This window comes from Eschrichtius robustus, chromosome 3, assembly GCF_028021215.1.
Source record: "Eschrichtius robustus isolate mEscRob2 chromosome 3, mEscRob2.pri, whole genome shotgun sequence".
Taxonomy (NCBI): Eukaryota; Metazoa; Chordata; class Mammalia; order Artiodactyla; family Eschrichtiidae; genus Eschrichtius; species Eschrichtius robustus.
In genome coordinates, this window is record NC_090826.1 from 130030289 (window position 1) to 130049864 (window position 19576).

Here is a 19576-nt window from a genome sequence, read left to right on the forward strand (position 1 = left end):
CTTCCTCTCCACAGAAGACTATAGATTTCAGTGGGCTTTTTAGGGAATAGGAAGAAGAGTGTTAAAAATACCTGCATAAAGGGAATGCTTTTATGTTATATTTAGCCTTGTTACAGATTAGCTCAGTATATTTTGTTTTACTCTATTGCCAGTCAACTGACATTTTAGATATTACAGACTACTTTTAAGTAGGTTCCTTAGCTATATCTAGCTGATGATAGCATTAAAACAGGTGCCTCATTCACTGCTATGGTGTATAGTTTTTTAGGAGTGAAAAAATGATGCTATTTTATTTATCTGGATATTGATATTATTGTTCATGTCCTTAAATTTGTAATAAAAAACTATGTTATATAATCGTCATCATATCATAGCTCAGTAATGCTGACTTAGCTGTGAGGAGGAATTATTATTTTATGGGGTCAGAAAATAGCCCCAGACTAAAAGCTCTCTAGTATCCAATGGTTACTGGGAAGGAAGAGGCACCTTCCAGAAGTAATGACTTAGAAGTTTTAGATAAGGGAAAACTCTGTTGATATTCTTGCTTTCTTTTTCTACCTTCCTATGGGATTAACTCCAAGACACCATTAAAATGTTTTCAGTGGAGGACATTTCCCTATTTGTAATCACTTCTCTGACTAATGTATTATTTTAATTAATGAGACATAGAATTTTTTTAGATCCTACTCTTTGGATCTTTTTCCTTGAAGGTGTGTTTCTTGGTAACACATCATTTTTCTTTTTTGTGGCTTTCTGGAAGGACAGTCCATTTACCTTCCAGTGTTTAGATGTTGAAAGATTTTGTGTAGTGAGACAAGATGGGTGGGAGGATGTCAGCTGAGCCTAAGCATGAAAAATGGGGTTTAAAAAGATCTCTATTTCTTGAAGTTTCAGAACAAGAGAGGCAGTAGTAACTGAGTGATAAGACTGCTGTCATAAAGTTTATAGGCATGACCTAACACTGCTGCCTTCTATACCTGTATCCTTCTAGTTTTCTCTGAACAGTCTAGGACTGGTTTTGAGCCTGACCTAGTTACTGCCTCCAATGTAGTATAACTTTAAGGCGTAAATAACAATGTGGAATCAGGCCAAAGAGCTAGTCTCTGGCACTGTAATGTCTGAATTTGACTATAATCATCACCACTTTCTAAATTAGCTTGAAATTGGCCAATTTTGCACCTAATTTATTTTCAATATTTATGTAATGTCTTCAAAACAGAATCCTGTGGCTTTAATCTAAAGAGAAACTCTTTTTTTCTTTTTGTTGTTGAGCAATTAGTAGTCATAGGAAATATATGTCACCAGAGTATGTTGCTTCTGATGGGACTTGGTTGTCAAAGAGCATGCATGCTGCATATTTAGACATATTTGATACTACATAATTTACTGAACTGCCAGAAAGGGAGAAACTACTATTTTAGAGCAGCATTCTTGGCTTTTACATATGCCAGTTCTGGCAACTCTTCTGCCTGAATCTTTTGTTTACATTCTTGAAGCAGAACATTTAAATATTTTATATCACCAGAAATTCTTTGTATCACTCTGCTCTACTTGTGCTTGGTCATGTGGATCTTCCTGACCACTCTCTACTTTGATATTCTTGCAAGTCTGCCTTTACTCCTATATATGGTCTGCATTTTATTAGAATCATCAGATTTGCTAAAGTCCAGGTTTCTGTTTACGTTTCTGTATATGTTTAAGACGAAGTATAGTTTTTGTTTTAAGTCAGAGTATTTTTTATATTTTAAGGTCCTAGAAGGAAAAGAGAATGAAGGTAGGCATGCTCAGTACACATGGGAGGAAGTAGTTTTTTCATTGGTTTGTCTTGTGTTGTAGCATAGGCAGTTTGTTTTCTGTCTCAAAAAGAGCCATTGGTGTGCTGGAGACTGAGTATAACATATTGATATTTGGTCCCTAGGGAATTTCATCCCTAAAGAAATGGGATGGGATGAATAGTTGCCCAACTCAAAGAGAAAGGAGTTGGCTAATCCATAAGAAATTAAGGACGGGTATCTCGTTTGGCACTATATTCCAAATTATACTTTTACCCTTTAGCCTTTCTGAAGGCTTTTTAGTGGCCAGATTATCATCATGACAAGCAGTTGGACGCAAAGTGAGAATCGTTAAGAAAATTCACAAAGCTGCTTTCTCTCAAAAGACAAAAGAAAAACATTATATTTGTCAGTGTCCTGTGAACATAGGAAGATTCTTTCTTACAGGTTAGATGGGCTGAGAAAGAAGAAATTTGCCAGATTTTGCTTTTGTTACCAAGTGGCCCCCTGAAATGATGATGATAATATTTTTAAATGATGGGTAGTATAAATCTTCCTTATTGTAGGTACTAGTATTAAAATTTAGGTTAAAAAGTAATACTCTAAAGCTTCTTTCTCTACACAGATTAATAGATAACAGATTTTTTTTTAATTGTTAATAATAATACCAGAAAATTTAAAGGCAGAGAGTTTGAAATCTGTGGTACGATTGCCCTTTGAAGCACAAGGGTCTTAGAATATAGACTTGGTTACAAAATTTGGGTTCTGTGAAGCCGTCAGTTTTGACTGAACTTCAGCTGTCAGGCTAAGTAGAGGATCACATACTACTATTGCAGTATTGGGTGACATTGTATTTATGAGGAAATAACAGAGTTTCCTTTGCTACTTTATCTTAGTTTGTAAGAAAATAGAGTTTCCATTCCTGTTTTTACCTCATGCTGAGGCATCTCTTTAGCCTAAGATCCAAGACTGCTTCTCTGTTTAACAATTTGCCAGGTCAAAGGGCAAGGTTGACCTGTAATCCTAGATATTTAAAAAGCAAATATAAAGCTTTTGTGTGTCTAACTGATGATTGGAAACAAAGTACCACTCACTGCTTGTTGTCTTTCAGAATATAGAATCATAGTTAATGTAAAGATTAAAATTAATAACTGTCTACCAGATATCACTTTTAAAAGTCTAAAATATACTATTTTTACCTGCCATAAAGCATATCTTTACAGTATCAGCGCCAGGTGACAGTGCTTGGCTTGTTCCCAGCCTTCCTGATGTGCTAGCTTTTCCTTCTTTAGATCCTTTCGTACTTCTCACATCTATGGTTTTCATGAAAGTGTGATGAAAACTCTATGGATCTCTTTTAGGAAAGGAAACTAAAATGGAAAAAACTGATGAGGCTTAATATGTAGCCCCTGCCAGATCTTAGTATTTTAATAGGATAAATACCTGGTGAATTAACTTCTAATAGAATTTCAGAGATTAGATTGGAGTTGGAAGTTAATTTCCCTTGAAATTACATTATATTACTAGAAGGAAGTCTTCTGTTCCCAGCCAGCTAAGTTTTATGACTTTGACTTTCAATTCATCTGCCCTTGCCCATACTCATCCAGTTCACTAAAGAATTTATGTCATTTATTGGCCATAAAACATTGTTAAAAGTCATCAAATACATGATTCTATGCAGTGTCATTTTGGATTTAAGCATATTACCTAGGTATTTTATGTTCATAGTTGAAAATAAAGTCTTTCTGCTGCTCTTTGGATAATAATCTTCCCATTTCATTTATTTTTACCTATGATAGTCACATGTTTAGGAAAAACTTTTATTTCTTCAGGCTTTTTTGTTTTTGATTTAAACTGTAGAACCCCTTTCTAAAGAAAAAAAGACTTTTCTATAAAATACAAATTTTGGTTATCACATTTCTTTCCTATCTCAGTACAGGCTATATGTTGAATTATACTTGAATTTTATAATATGCTGAAGGTAGTGTTTGCTAAAAGGTTTGGGGAAGTTTTACAAAAAAGTATAATTAAATTTTATGAACATAAAAATTCAGATTTATGCTTAATACTTTTTGCCTGAAATTTGTGTCCTATATTGGACTTACATAGTAAGGCGAGCAAAAAGGTAATTAGTCCAAAAAATGAAAAAAGACCATTACAAATGGTTTTTGACTATCTGATATTGAGTTATATGAAAATATTTAGGTATATTGTTATTTTTCTCTGATTGAATTTTGTTTTAGATGCCATTCTAAATATGGTGAATATTGCCGCTAATATTCTGGGAGCGAAAACTGAAGACCTGACAGAAGGTACCTAATCATTTTATGGGTCTTTTAAATATATGATACTCCAGGGATCTTCCTAGTTAGTAAAATTAATTAATAAGCCAAGCAATTTGATTTTTCATTTAGAAATACAGAAACCATTCAAAGGAACTTACCAGTCTTCTATTATTCATTGTTTATTTGAATTTCACAAGTTCTCTTTAGTAAATAGGATCCTGTCTATATAAAATCATGAATTTGTTTTTTGATTCTTCCCTGCCGTAGAAGTAATGATTTTATCCCTTATCTCTTTCCTGAGGTTTTGGTGCTCTAGAGGTACTTAAAGTATGCTTTTATTTATCAAACAGCTGTTCAATTAAGAAAGCAATTATTTCCTTAAAGAATGTCAAATAAGAATATTATTAGCAAGGAGAAACAATCTTGCCTTTTTTGTTTTCAAAAATACTTCATCCCAGTTATAAAATAAGTAAGTCATGGGGTTGTAATGTACAACATGTGGAGTACAATATGGTGACAGATGGTAACTAGACTTATTGTGGTGGTCATTTTGCAGTGTATACAAATGTCAAATTACTGTGTTGTACACATGGAATGAATATAATATTGTATGTCAAATATACTTCAATAAAAAAAATTCAGTTCCAAGTGCAAACTTAAAATGACCCATTTATTTCTTCTCATTCTTTTTTAGTAACTCAGGTGTCTTATTAATCATGTAAGATTACACAAAATTCATAGTCATCTTACTTGCTTTATTAATTATCTGAGAAGCTGAGAAAGAATATGCACTACTTGTAGTTGTGACTTTCTACGATTATTTCTTCCCAAAAGAACTTTGATGAAAAAAACCCACAAAGTCTGCAGTAGTAAACCTATTTGACTTTTTTCTTCTCTCTCGAGAAACTAAAGTCCTTTATTCGTTATAGTGAAATATTTTCATGGTATAGCTTTTTAAAATTAAACTCAATATGGACATCTTTCTTAAAATAGGAAATAAAAGTATATCTGAGAATGCCACTGCCTCAACTGCACCTAAAATGCCTGAATCAGCTCCTGTTTCAACTCCTGTTCCATCACATGAGTAAGTTATATTGTGATATTAGAGTTCTATTAAAATGGAAAGCTAAGTATACTTGTACATAAAAAGGTACTTGTAACTTGTGGGAAATTATTATCTATAGAAAGCTCTGGATCATGGGACAGACATTCCACAGCCACTTAAAACATCTTTGAGTTGCTTTTTGGGTATTGGGAATTCACTTCACTCCAGACCAAATGTTTGTTGTTTTGATTTTGTGTGTTACTTTTATTATTTACAATAACTTAATCTTTTCTTTGTTGCACATAATTAACCTAACTCTGCAGGTATAAGTTTGAGGACAAATATTAAAGGTCTGTTTTTATTAAGTTCAAATTTAAAAGCATTGGTTAAGTATCTGTGCTATGCCTAGAAAGCTATAAAGGGTACCTGAAATACTTAGAGCAGTGATTTTTAAATGATTTGTTTGCCACACAGCATACTCTTACAGTGTTCAGTTTCTGAAATCGAATGATATAGGTCTTTTCCCAGGTTGCAGTGGTTACTTTGGGCAGGGATGTATATATGTAGGTAACATATGAAATAACCTCATTTGGTCCTTTCTACCAGAGGTGATTAAGGTTTGTCGGTACCTCAAACTTCTGATCTATAATAGATAGGCTCATTAATGATTTGGGTTATTGGGACAATAATTGGGATAATTTGGATATAGTTATTACAAATGTAGCTTCCGTATATTTCGTTGGATATACTCCCTGTAAACTTTGACAGCCCTTTCTCTCAGAGGAACTCTACTTAATGGGATAAGATATTTGAACAAGAAGCAGTTAGTTCAAGGTTATAACTAATGAAACCTCCAGTGGGTGTGCTTCAAGCTGTAATTCCTAAGTACAATCTTAATTTAAAAACGAGATTTTTGTGCTTTGAAGCGCACAGTGTCAAATTTGTATTTTCCTGTATTAATCCTGAAAGTGACTAAAGATATTTATTGGGTAATCAGAGTGAAATATATAACATTATGTGCTATTGATCCCTAGAAGGTCCTGAGAAATCTCTTTGGGATAGAGATTCTTGGTGTTTCTAGTTATGTGGAGCTGTCCCGGTTTTGTAACTAAATTCTTTAGTTAATAACATATATCAATAGTATGTCTTATTTTTCAAAACTAAATGAAATTAATTTCATTTTGCGCATATATACACACACGCACATATATACATATACACATTCACCCCTCATACATATGTATGAATATTTGTTGAAAGGTATCACATCAGGCTAATGTAGCAGTTTTTACTTTTCTATATTAGAGTTTGTTTTTTAGTAGATATTCTTGCATAATTGTTTGTTTCTTTACTTAATGTTTCTTCATGTATGTTTGTCTTAAATTCTTTTTGATGGTTATATGGCAGTCCTCTGAAGAAAATAAAAGAATCCATGATAGGGTATCACTCTTAAAGTTATTATGAAAAGATGACTTACTTTCTTTTCCCAGGTTTGAGTTTTTTAAAGTGTAACTCTGATTAGGGTGTATATATATATGGTATATAACTTAATTTTTAGCAAATTAATTCAGTTTAGTTTTTTTCCCTCCCCTTCTTCAGACATTCCTCCTTTTTACTGTTATAATTTATTTGGTAGATAATAAACAGTATACCACCTGAGTATGTAAGAAATGTTGTATAGTGACTATATATTGATATCTTTATCTATATCATCTATTTAGGGAAGCATAGCCTAATTATGTTTTAGTTTAGTTCATTTACTATTTTATTATCAACAAGATGAAAGTCCAGCTTTTAGATATTGTCTTTTTTATTCCTACTTTTGCTGTTGTGATATTAGGCTTTCTTTGAAGACATTTCCTGGCATTCTTAGTAGTGCTTCACAGTAGTAAAATTTGCATATGAAGGGTTTTTTTTGGTATTGAAATTACTTTGTTTTCTCAAATTATACCTTTGGTGCTGCAAGGGCTGCACCCGGAAATTCATTATCTTTATCTTGGAAGGGACCACAGATACTATAATTTATAACACTGTTCCCACCAGCTCCATTTCCCACTCTCCCTACCCTGCACACATACTCCAGAGCCCAAAGATAGGACTGAGTTAGTGGCACTACTAGTTTATTATTAGTCAGGATTTTCATTAAAATGGTTAAGTATTTAGCTTTCAACAATTGAAAATTAGCCAAGGTGATACTGAGATTATTTGGGGGGAGTGGGGATATGTTTCTTCTTCCTTGGCAGATAATCGTTTGTGTGTGTGTGTGTGTAATGCCATGTTGAAATTCCTCAAATCATCCATAGATGATTTCCTCAATAATAATATATAAATTTATAAATATATTATAAATATAAATTTATAAATTTATGTTTATAAATTTATAAACATAAATTCCTCAAATAATAATCCATAGAGAAATTTCAACTGAGAAATCTGCAGTTGACCCTTGAATAACATGGGTTTGAACTGCACGGATCCACTTATACATGGCATTTTTTCATTAGTAAATACTGCAGTACAGATGATCTTGGTTGGTTGAATCTGTGGATGAGGAACCATGGATATAGAGGAACTGTGGATATGGAGGGCTGACTATAAGTTATACCGCATGGAGGCCGGCAATTCTAACTCCCCACGTACGGTTCAAGGGTCAACAGTAGTTGCCTTTTGAAAGTAGGATATTCAAGCACAAAGTGCATTCATAATAAGAGTCCTACCTTCTGGTTCTAGCTCTGGGACTAGCTCTGGGTAGCTCAATTTCTGATATAAGGGGTGATGAGGCTTGTAATATTGGTGAATATTTATGGGAGGAAATTTACATGAAACGTTCAGTAAATGGAAATATTCACATACAAACAACTCTTAAACAGAGTTTAAAGAAAAATTTGATTTGGTAAATATGGTGATTTGAATTATCTGGCTGGTCACTTGATAAATTATCTTTCTGTTACCATTTCTGAATAATACTGTTTTTATAATGAAAGTGATTTGAAGGGAAATAATTCATCCAAAGTAAATTGAGTGTTTTCTGTATTTCCAGCCTTCCTTTTATCTTATGTATGATACATTTATTTTCCTTAAACATAATTATGGATATGTATTTCTAGGTTTGTAACTACTGAAGGACTTGTACATGACACAGAGCCATCATCACCAGATACTACAAAAGAGGGTCCCATTGTACAGCTAGTTCAAGAAGAGGAAGAGGAGGCAAGTCCTTCTACAGTGACCCTTCTGGGTAGTGGTGAACAAGAGGATGAAACGTCACCTTGGTTTGAGTCAGAGACACAAATATTTTGCAGTGAACTGACCACAATTTGTTGTATTTCTAGTTTTTCGGAATACGTATATAAATGGTGTTCAGTTAGAGTTGCTCATTATCGGCAACGCAGCAGAACTGCTATGAGTAAAGAAAAGGAGTATCTTGTGTCAGCTCAATCACCATTAGTACTTCCTGAAGAATCAGTAGATGTTTCAGTATTGCAACCTCCAGGTGGAGAACCAGACAGTAAGAGTAAGGAAAAGAAAGCTGAAACTATTGTTCTAGGTGACTTAAGTAGTGTGCACCAGGGAGGTTTGATTAATCACACTTTAGATGCAATTGAACTTGAACCAAGCCATCCTCAAACTCTTTCTCAGTCTCTTCTCTTAGATGTTACTCCAGAAATCAATTCATTATCTAAAATAGAAGTATCTGAGCCTATTAAATATGAGGCAGGGCGTACGCCATCACAAGTGATTCCCCAAGAGAGTTCTGTTGAGGTTGATAATGAAACAGAAAAAAGGTCTGAGAGTTTTAGTTCTATAGGGAAACCAACTGTGACCTATGAAACAAAAAAACTTGATGAAGTAATGGATAATATTGTAAAAGAAGACTCCATGCAAATTATCACAAAGCTATCCGAAACAATAGTGTCACCTGTAAACACAGCTACTGTGCCAGACAGTGAAGATGGGGAAGCCAAAATGAACATAGCTGACACACCAAAGCAAATTTTGACTCCTGTTGTGGATTCTTCTTCATTACCTGAAGCAAAAGAGGAAGAACAGTCTCCAGAAGATGCCCTTTTAAGAGGGTTACAGAGGACAGCTACAGATTTTTATGCTGAATTGCAAAATTCTTCAGATCTAGGATATGCTAATGGAAATCTTGTACATGGATCAAACCAAAAGGAATCAGTATTTATGAGACTTAATAACCGTATTAAAGCCTTAGAAGTTAACATGTCTCTCAGTGGTCGCTATCTGGAGGAACTTAGCCAAAGGTAAGCTTTATTATGAATTAGCACAATCCACTTTGCACAGTGAGTTAAGTAGTAAAGTATAATCTGTGACTAGAGAAGGAGAGGATTTAATTATCTCATGGTATAATAGTAATAAGCACCATTTTAACTGGAGAGAGAAAGAAAGTTATTTGGCTGTTGATCAGTGATCTTAAGAATTGATTTCCTTTTCTAGAAGTATTACTAAGTGACCATTATTAGGCTGATAACAAGTTTGAATTATCTATAATCAGTTTCTCCTTTCTTCTGTTGCTTAACTTTAGCCACTTTTGCTGTTTGATTCCCAGAGCACTCATGGGAAAAATTAGTCTGTAGACTTTAAAGCTCTATGTGGAACTTGACCAGGTATTATTTAAGAGTTTAAATAAGTGAAGATTAGAAAAATGCCAGAGGTCATGCCAGTTTGCTTATGCAGTGATGAAGGTCTCAGGCACAGTTCTCCACTTTTTAAGCCTATTTACTTTTTTTTTTTTATTCCTTAAGTATCCAGCGTCCTTAGGGCTTTTCCAACATTTTGTAACCACCTAGGCACTCAATGCCCAGAATTTCTGAAACGGCTACCTTTTCGTAATCTTCTTAAATTAAAATGCTGCTAATGAAATGTCACTAAGGTCATCATTATATCCTGAAAGGGGTTTCTTCTTAATTCATACATATAATTTATTGGCAAATTTTCTGTGGGTGTGTGTGCATGCCTACATCATACCTGTTCTTGCCTCTCCCCACCCCCACCCTATTTGCCCCACTAAAGGAACCACAGAAATCACTAATAAATCTTTAATTGAGATGTAATTGACATATAACATTGTATTAGTTTCAGGCATATAACATAATGATTTGATATTTGTATATATTGCTAAATGATTACCACAATAAGTCTGGTTAATATTATCACCACATACAACTTTTCTTTCTTCCTTGTGGTAAGAAATTTGAAGATCTACTCTGTTAGCAACTTTCAAATATACAATCCAATATTATCAACTATAGTCAACATGCTGTACATTATATTCCTGTTACTTGTTCATTTAAAGTTTTACCTTTTGACCCGCTTCATCAGTTTTGCCCACCCCCACCCCCCACCTTGGCAATCACCAATCTGTTCTCTGTATCTATGAGTTCAAGATTTTTTTTCCTTTTATTTAGATTGCACGTGTAAGTGAGATCATATGATATTTGTCCTTCTCTGTCTAACTTATTTCAGTTAGAGTAATGCCCTCAAGGTCCATCCATGTTGTTGCGAATGGCAAGACTTCCTTCTTTTTTATGGCTGAATAATGTTCCTTGGTATACACATACCACATTTTCTTTATCTATTCTTCTATTGATGGATACTTAGTTTGCTTCCAGGTCATGACTATTGTATATAATGCTGCACTGAACATGGGGGTGCAGATATCTTTTCAAGTTAGTGGTTTTTTTCCTTCAGATAAATACTCAAAAGTGGAATTGCTAAATCATATGGCAGTTCTATTTTTGATTTTTTGAGAAACCTCCATACTGTTTTTCCTAGTGGCTGCACCAATTTACATTCCCACCAACAGTGTACAAGGGTTCCCTTTTCTCTGTATCCTTGCCAACATGTTATTTTTTCTCTTTTTGATAATAGCAATTTTAACAGATGTGAGGTGATAACTCATTGTGATTTTGATTTGCATGTCCCTGATGATTAATGATGTTGAGCATCTTTTCATCTTTCACCTGTTAGCCATCTATCTGTTTTCTTTGGAAAAATATCTATAGAGATTCTCTGCCAATGTTCTTTTTTTAATGTTTTATTTATTTTTGGCTGCATTGGGTCTTTGTTGCTGCACGCGGGCTTGCTCTAGTTGTGGCAAGCGGGGCTACTCTTTGTTGCGGTGCGCGGGCTTCTCGTTGCAGTGGCTTCTCTTGTTGCAGAGCACGGGCTCTAGGTGTGCGGCCTCAGTAGTTGCAAGCGCGCGGGCTTCAGTAGTTGTGGTGCGTGGGCTCTAGAGCGCAGGCCTCTAGGTAACCTTTTCATTAAGTTGAGGGTTTCTTTTGCTTTGTAAGAAGTTTTTCAGTTTGATGTAGTCCCACTTGGTTTTTTTGCATTTATTGCCTTTGCTTTTGGTGTTAAATCCAAAAAACATTTCCAAGACTCATGTCAAGGAGCTTACCGCCTGTGTTTTCTTTTAGGAGTTCTGTTGTTTCAGGTTTTACGTTCAAGTCTTTAATACATTTTGAGTTAATTTTTGTGTATGGTATAAGATAGGGGTCCAGTTTCATTTTGTTGCATGTGGCTGTTCAGTTTTCCCAGCACCATTTATTGAAGTGACTGTCCTTTCCCCATTGTATATTCATGGGTCCTTTGTCATAAATTATTGACTATATATGCGACTAGTAAATCTTTTATAGCAGTGAGGAACATAGAATTGATTTTGAGGTAGCAAATACCTCAAGGGACCTCTTTATTTTACCTTTGTAAGTTTTCCTGTGTTGCACAGGGTTCAGTAAGAGTCATTTTCAGAAATATGGATTTATCTTACATATTGAAATCAAGTGTGTTTCCAGTAATAAGTTAATAAATAAGAAATTAAAACCAATTTAAATCAATTCTTACTCCATAGGTACCGAAAACAAATGGAAGAAATGCAAAAGGCTTTCAATAAGACAATAGTAAAACTTCAGAATACTTCAAGAATAGCAGAGGAGCAGGTTGGTCATCTTCATATCTTATTTACTTTTTATATAAATTTCCATTGAATTTTGTAAGATCTCTCTGGTAAGAAGGATAAGTAGTGTTGGTTCACTTTTTCCCTGATAGCTGATGATTAAGCTGTAATATGTTTTCTAGCTGTTAGCATCCGTATCTCCTCAAGAGAAAATTTTCTTGAGCATTATTCGTATTACATTTCAAGATTTGTATGTATCTGTATGTGTGTAGAAGTGCAGTGGACTTTTTGGCAACTTTGTTAAACTCTAAAATCATTTGTGGTTTTCTGTGTAGACAGTTTTATTGGTTGCAAATAAACAGCTCTATTTCTTTTTAATCCTTATACCTTTTTATTTCTTCTTTTTTCCTCTTATCTCTTGCCTAGAGCTGCACAGTGATGCAATAGGACTGATAGTGGCCATTCCCCTGTCTTGTTGATTTTAAGGGATTGATTTCAGTATTGCAGCATTAAATGTGATGTTCATTAATAAGTTTTTATAGTGTGTTACCATCATGAAGAAATTTTATATTTAACTTTTTTAAAAGGTTATTTGGGACTAAGGGAAGGTGAGGTGAGGTGAGGTGAGGAGGCCTCAGGTTGCAGAGTTTAGTTGCATCTTACTCCCAGTTTGTGACACGTTATAATTGTGGTTCCACACAAAGTTTTTCCCCACCCCTCTTTTTTTTTTTTTTTTCCTAAAATTGAGGTTTGAAAGTTGTTTACATATTCTTAGTATGAGTCCTTTATCAGAGACAGGCTTTGCAAGTATTTTCTCCCAATCCATTACTTCTTTTGTCATTCTCTTAAACATATCTTTTGAAGAGCCGAATTTAATTCATTGAAGCCCAATTTACCTGTTTTCTCTTTGCCTAACCCAAAGTCACAAAGATTGTTTTCCTGTTTTCTTTTAGAATTTGCATAGTTTTAGTTTTACATTTGGTTTATGATCCATTTTAATTTTTACATGTTACAGACTGTGGATCAAAGTTCTTTTTTTGTGAGGGAGGGGATTGAGAAACATGAATATTCCTTTCTTTCAGCATCATTTGTGGAAAGGACTATCTTTTCTCCACTGGATTTCCTTTGCACTTTTGATGAAAATCAATTCACCATATACATGTGGATTTGTTTCTGGAATTCTCTTCTGCTTTGTTCATCTGTGTCTGTCTTTTTGCTTATACTGCACTGTTGTGATTACTGTAGCTTTATAGGAACTCTTGAAATCAGGTAGAGTGAATCCTCCAACTTTGCACTTGTCCAAAATTGTTTCGGCTAATCTGGATTTGACTAATACAGATTTTAGAATCAGCTTGTCAGTTGCTACCACAAACAAACAAACAAACAAAAACCTGTTTGGATCTTGATTGGGTTTGTGTTGAACTTATAGATCAGTTTGGAGAATTGACATGTTAATAGTATTAAGTCCTCTGACCCATGAACACAGTATTTATTTAGTTCTTCATTAACATTTTCCCTCTATATTTTCCCTTTATATTTAACATCTATGCTTTATGAAAGACTTGTTTAAGTACTTTTAAATAATCTTGTGTATCATTAACACTATTGGAAGTAAATCTTGATTAGAAGTGTTAACCAATTTAATAACTATAATAACTTGTCCTTTAAAACTGTCTAGAATTTCTCAGTGTTTGTCAAAAGTGAGTCAAAAGAAACAGTTTAATGAATCACATTCAGCATTTTAAAAAGATGAAGTAGATAGAAAGTACCACAGTGGATCACAGTGAGGGAAGTAAGTGAAACTTCTTGTTGCAGTTTTATACATCCGCCTACTCACCCCCACATACACAGTGGAGACTTAAAGATTATTTAAATCTAAATTTCAAAAACTTAGGTTTAGAATAATAAATGGTTATGTAGCTATTTCATAGAGGGTCCTAAATTAGAGTGTTAGATTTCCTTGACTTCTTTCTGCCCTCTTTTCCTTCTTCCTAAATTCACTAGTTAGTTGAAATTTTCAGTATAGTCTACCTAACGTAGGTTCATGACCATGAGTATATTGCATAAGTCTCTAAAATATGCATGCAAGTGATATTTTAAATAAAGACATGTCTGTTGATTATAAAAGTTTCTGAAATTCAGAGCTGGAAAGATGGGTGTTTTTGATGAATTTCTTTTCACTGGTTGACTAGAGGATCTGTTGTAGTTTTTTGACTGTGACATCCTAAGTTCCATCCTAATATGCTGTGAAATAGAACTTTTAAAACCTTCTTGGTATGAGCCTGCTTGATATCCAGAAACATTCTTCAAAAATTTTTCAACATGTCTTTGTATTGACTGCTTTGGTTTAAAAAAAAAAAAAAGCATGCTTGACAAAGTGACTATTTTGCGTATAGCTGGTTATAGACTGGTTTATACATATGGAGCCCATATTAACTTGAAAAGCAGTTTATTAGCATCTGTTAGACAATATCCTACATGGTAGCAGTGAATGGCAAAAGGTTTTTTGGTTTTTGGGTTTTGGGTTTTTTTGGCTTGGGGCAGGGGAGGAAGGTTGAATAGTCTTAGATTCTTGAAGTGTTTTATGTCTTTTTTAAAAATTTCTGGTCCAAGTTTACAGTATTCATTCATTAAGAGCTTCCTATTAATATGTCCCCCCCCCCCGCCCTGAGGAATTTAACAGTTTTTCCAGATTTTTTATTTGAATTTATAATGTAGTTAAAAGTACACATGAAACACAAAGGAAAATAATATTTATTTCCTCCTTTATTATAGGATCAGCGGCAAACTGAAGCCATCCAGTTGCTACAAGCACAACTGACCAACGTGACACAGCTTGTTTCAAATTTATCAACAACAGTAGCAGAATTAAAACATGAGGTAATTGTTATTGATGGTATTGTAGGAAACGGTGTCATAAAGGCAGGCTTCATATCTAAGAACTTTAATCGAAGAAGATTGTCATTTATAAAGAACTTTTTTAGAACACCAGAATGTGGCATTTTAAAGTTTTGGAAATATATTAATTATCATAATCTTTTGGAAAACACAGCTTTCATAGTTTAGGTCTTAACCTAAATTACAGTTATAAAGCAATTCTGTTAGGCCTTTTGTAAACCATTGGTAGTTGCAATATATACTTCATTTTCAGTTCAAATAGGCTTATTAATTGCTTAATGAAACAATTTTTTCATTGATTTAAGCAGTATTTATTGAGCTACCAGTGTGTGTGAAGCATGAGCTGTCCAGTTCTAGGTTGAGGCATACAGCAGTGAAGAGTCCCTAGCCTCACAGGGCCCTCTCACCTGGGGGAGAGAGGGAATACATACAGTAAATATATATGAAGGACAGTGGGGTAGAGAGTGAAACTTGTGTGTGTGGACTGGTGGTGCTTTAAGTGTTGCTGCTTTAGCTACGGTGATGTTGGAAGGCTTGCCTGAGGAGGTGGCATTAGAACTGAGTGCTCAAGAGGAGTTAGCGTCCACACAGAGCCTGGGGTCAGAACAAATCTGTTAGTAGCAGAAGTAGGGCAAAGGGCCTGTGACTAGACACAGTTTGGTGCGGCTGGAGCAGAGTGAATGAGAGAAGTAAGGGTAAGAAATGAGTTTAGGAAATTGGCAGAGACCTGGTCATGTAGGCCTTTGTAGGCAATATAGAGTTTGAATTTTATTCTAATCACTGCAAGTCATTGGAAAGTATTCAGTAAAGAAGTAACATGGATCAGCTCATTGAAAACACTTTGAGAAACTCCCTGTTTGTTGCTCTATAGAGAATTGCCTCTTAGAGACCAGCAAGAGTGGAAGTGGGGAGGAAACCAATTAAGGAGGCAATTGCAGTAGCCTGGGTGAGGTGATGTTGGCTTGGACTAGCATTTTAGAAGTGGAGAACATTGTGAAGTTGCTGAATTCAGGATATATTTTAGAGGTAGAAAAACAAGCCTTGCTGAAAGATTGGATGTGGGACGTGAGGAATTAAGGGTGATCCCCAGGCTTAAATCACTGGGCCATTGGTGGTTTAGTTTTATAAGGTGGGAAAGATAGGTAAGAGCATGGTTTTTTTTTTTCTCACCAAGGAGAAGATAGTACAAATGAAAAAATGGAACATATGTGGCAAAATGTTAATGATTGGAGAACATGTTAATGATTGGTGAAAGGCATATTATGTTATATTCATTGTATTATACTATTTTTAAAACTTTTCCATAGGTTTGAAAATTTTTAAAGAATGGAGCGGGGGAGAAGAAAAAGTAAAACATCGCCTTCGTAGTACATTTTCAGAGCATGCCCTGCATTTACAGTTTTGAAGCACTCTGAAAAAAAATGTTTAAAATGATTTGTCCTTTGAACTTTAGATCCCATTGTATTTTTTTCTAATATAGTTTTCAAATTATTATTATTATTAAGCCCTCTTCTCATCTCAGGTATCAGATCGACAAAGCTATCTCGTCATATCTTTGGTTCTCTGTGTTGTCTTGGGACTGATGCTTTGTATGCAGCGTTGTCGAAACACTTCTCAATTTGATGGAGATTATATTTCAAAACTTCCTAAAAGTAATCAGTATCCAAGCCCTAAAAGGTAAGGCAGCATTATATTTCAGTTTTCCTCTTATTTTTATTTTTTATTTTTTGGCCACACTGCGCAGCATGTGGGATCTTACTTCCCCGACCAGGGATTGAACCCGTGCCCCTTGCATTGGAAGCACGCTGTCTTAACCACTGGACTGCCAGGGAAGTCCAGTTCCTCTTATACCTTTGAGAAATTTGAGCAAATAAAGGATACTGAGATAATTTCTTTCCCCGTATGATTATCTTGAAACCAAAATGTTAAAAACATCATTGGAACTAGTGAGATGGTCCTATGCCTGGAAGGTTCTATAGACTCTAATAGAGAAAACACTGATAGTAAGTGCATAAAAACCCTTGAAATGGTTGTGAAAGATGCTTCAATGTGGAATTTAAAGGGGGAGGAGGAGAATAGGTATTCTAATACAACACCTTTTAGAGAATGATCCTTAAATTTTTTTTACATGTGTTATCAATAACTGGAGTGTTAACTTTAGAGATTAGTCCTATGTGGCATGAACAGTTCTCTAACGTCTGTCTAGCCCCAACTACAGAGTAAATTACATGTATTTTACTCATTGTGCCCAATGTTGTTTTTTCTTAATGTTAGGTGTTTCTCTTCCTATGATGATATGAGTTTGAAAAGGAGAACGTCATTCCCACTCATCAGATCCAAGTCTCTACAATTAACTGGGAAAGAAGGTAGATTTTTGTGGATATGTAATACGTGTATAGAAACATGAATCTAGCTTCCTTCTAGCAGAAGCATAATGTCAGTGTTGTGTTCGAGACCATCTGCAACAGAACAGTGGGTATAAGTAGGCTTTGTTTGTGCAGTGTCAAAGCCACTTTACCATTTCCACACTTTAAATCTACCTTTGTTCCTAAAAGCCCAGAGGGTGGGGTGGGGGGCTTAGTGAAATTAGCCATTGGCAGCCTTATTTGCACATGCTCCTGTTTAGAAGTATTTCTTTTTAGAAAGGGGTGTTTGAGAAAGTTCAGCAGATATGGAAAACCTGAATGTGCTCCCATAGTATCCTGTGCTTATCTGCCTTCTCTTCCTGTACAGGTAGGACCCCTTTTGTCTCTAGTTTAGGTCTGTGAGGCACTTTCTGAAAAATAAATCAGGTCTTTCTCCTTTTCATAGCCCAGGGTCTACAGTAGTATTCCATTGTCTAACACTTAATGAATACTTAAATTTAAATGAATGGGTGTGTGCTGAGTGGTTGTTTTCCTGTATCAGTACTTTTTATAATTAGTACTGTAATTAGTGCTTATCTTCATAGCAATATTAAAATAGCCAAATTAATGATATATTTCAACTAGTGCTTTCTTAATAATCATTGGATTCTCTTTCTTTAGGATTTAGTAACTGAGCAGCATGTTTCAATTGATTCAATCATTTAAGCAATCATTCCTGAGATTCTCTGGTTTACTGTTATCACAAAACTTTACAGACTTAATCCATTACATGTGTGTTTACTTACGACTAGTAAATTTCATCCGAGTTCCTGCCTTTTTCTTTCTCTTTCTCTCTTCTTTTGGCTGATGTATCTTTTTATAACTGAGTTTTTTAAATGAAGTATAACTTGTACAGGAAAGTGTACTTATCGTATGTGAAGCTTGGTGGATTTTCACAAACTGAACATACCTGTGTGACCAACACCCAGATTAAGAAGCAGAACATTATCCAGCACCCCAGAAACTTCCTTGTGCTCTACACTGCCCATCCCCTCTTAGTACAGCCACTACATATTTTGATATTGTGAGATTCACCATGTCATTGAGTATAGTTGTAGTTTGTTTACTCTTATTCCTGTATAGTATTCCATTATACAAACATACTATACATTATTCATTTACATTGGATTATTTCAGTTTGAGGCTATTACATATCTTTTGGCGAACACATGAACACACATCTGTTGGGTATATACCTAGAAATGGGATTGCTCTATCATAAGATTGTGTATAGTCCACCTTAGTAAATACTGCCACACAGTTTTGCAGAGTGTTGTATGAATTTGCCCTCCCGTCAGCTCTTTTTGAGAGTTCCATTTGTTCCATATCCCTATTAACATTTAGTATTGTTGGTCTTTTAGCCGTTGTGGTGGGTGTATGTACACTACTTATTTGAGCTGTGTTCGTGTGATTAGGAAATATGTTGAGATGTTTTTCCTTCTCAGCATTTCTAGTCTCATTTTAAGTTAGTTGAAATCCTATTTTACTATTTCTTTTCTTTATGTAACTCTTCAAAGCCAGATAGAATAGCCTTTTGTACCTGATAATAGAATTACTTCTGTTTTAAACAACTGTGTCATCTTGGTTCATCTTTACAGTTAAAACAGTTGAGTACAGTAGGCAGGAAGCTGGCTTTAATTCTGATTCCGCTGTTTGTTAATTCATTTATTTATTCTCCTGTTTGAATTAAATCTCTTCTTAAGGCATTTATTATAGCCTACTTTGATTTTAGCCATCCTGTACTTGCCTTATTTTTAATTCTAAGCTCAGTGAGAAGGGTCCCTGTCTTATTTTGTTTTCTTACTGTAGTAAAAGACATGTAAAATTTACCATCTTGAAATTTAATTTGCTCTTAAAAATTTACTTTTTAAGTGTATAGTTCAGTAATGTTAAGTATATTCACAGTCATGTGAAACAGATCTCCAGAACTTTTCCATTTTGTAAATCTGAAACTCTATATCCATTAAACCAATCCCTTTTTTCCTCTCCTCCCAGCCCCTGGTAACCTTCGTTGTATTTTCTGTTTCTGTGAATTTGAATATTTCAGATAAATAATATAAGATTCCTCTTTCTTACATGAGTTGTCTTTCTCTGACTGGCTTATTTCACTTAGCTTAGTGTCCTCAAGTTTCATCCATGTTGTAGCATGTGACAGGATTTTCTTCTTTTTTAAGACTGAATAATATCCTGTTGTACAGATATAATCATGTTTTGTTTATTCATCTGTTGATGGGCATTTGGGTTGCTTCTACCTC

At 34.6% G+C, this 19576-nt stretch overlaps 1 protein-coding gene across 2 annotated transcripts in view; it reads left to right on the forward strand.

Moving 5' to 3' along the window:
• The window catches only part of SUCO (SUN domain containing ossification factor), a 72666-nt gene that overhangs the window by 44679 nt on the left and 8411 nt on the right, over positions 1-19576 (forward strand). For both annotated transcript variants that reach the window (XM_068541257.1, XM_068541258.1), the window contains 7 exons: positions 4016-4084; positions 5051-5141; positions 8210-9367; positions 11974-12061; positions 14794-14898; positions 16439-16593; positions 17191-17282. In XM_068541257.1, the coding sequence (XP_068397358.1) occupies positions 4016-4084; positions 5051-5141; positions 8210-9367; positions 11974-12061; positions 14794-14898; positions 16439-16593; positions 17191-17282 (1758 nt within the window). The remainder of the gene's footprint in view (positions 1-4015; positions 4085-5050; positions 5142-8209; positions 9368-11973; positions 12062-14793; positions 14899-16438; positions 16594-17190; positions 17283-19576) is intronic.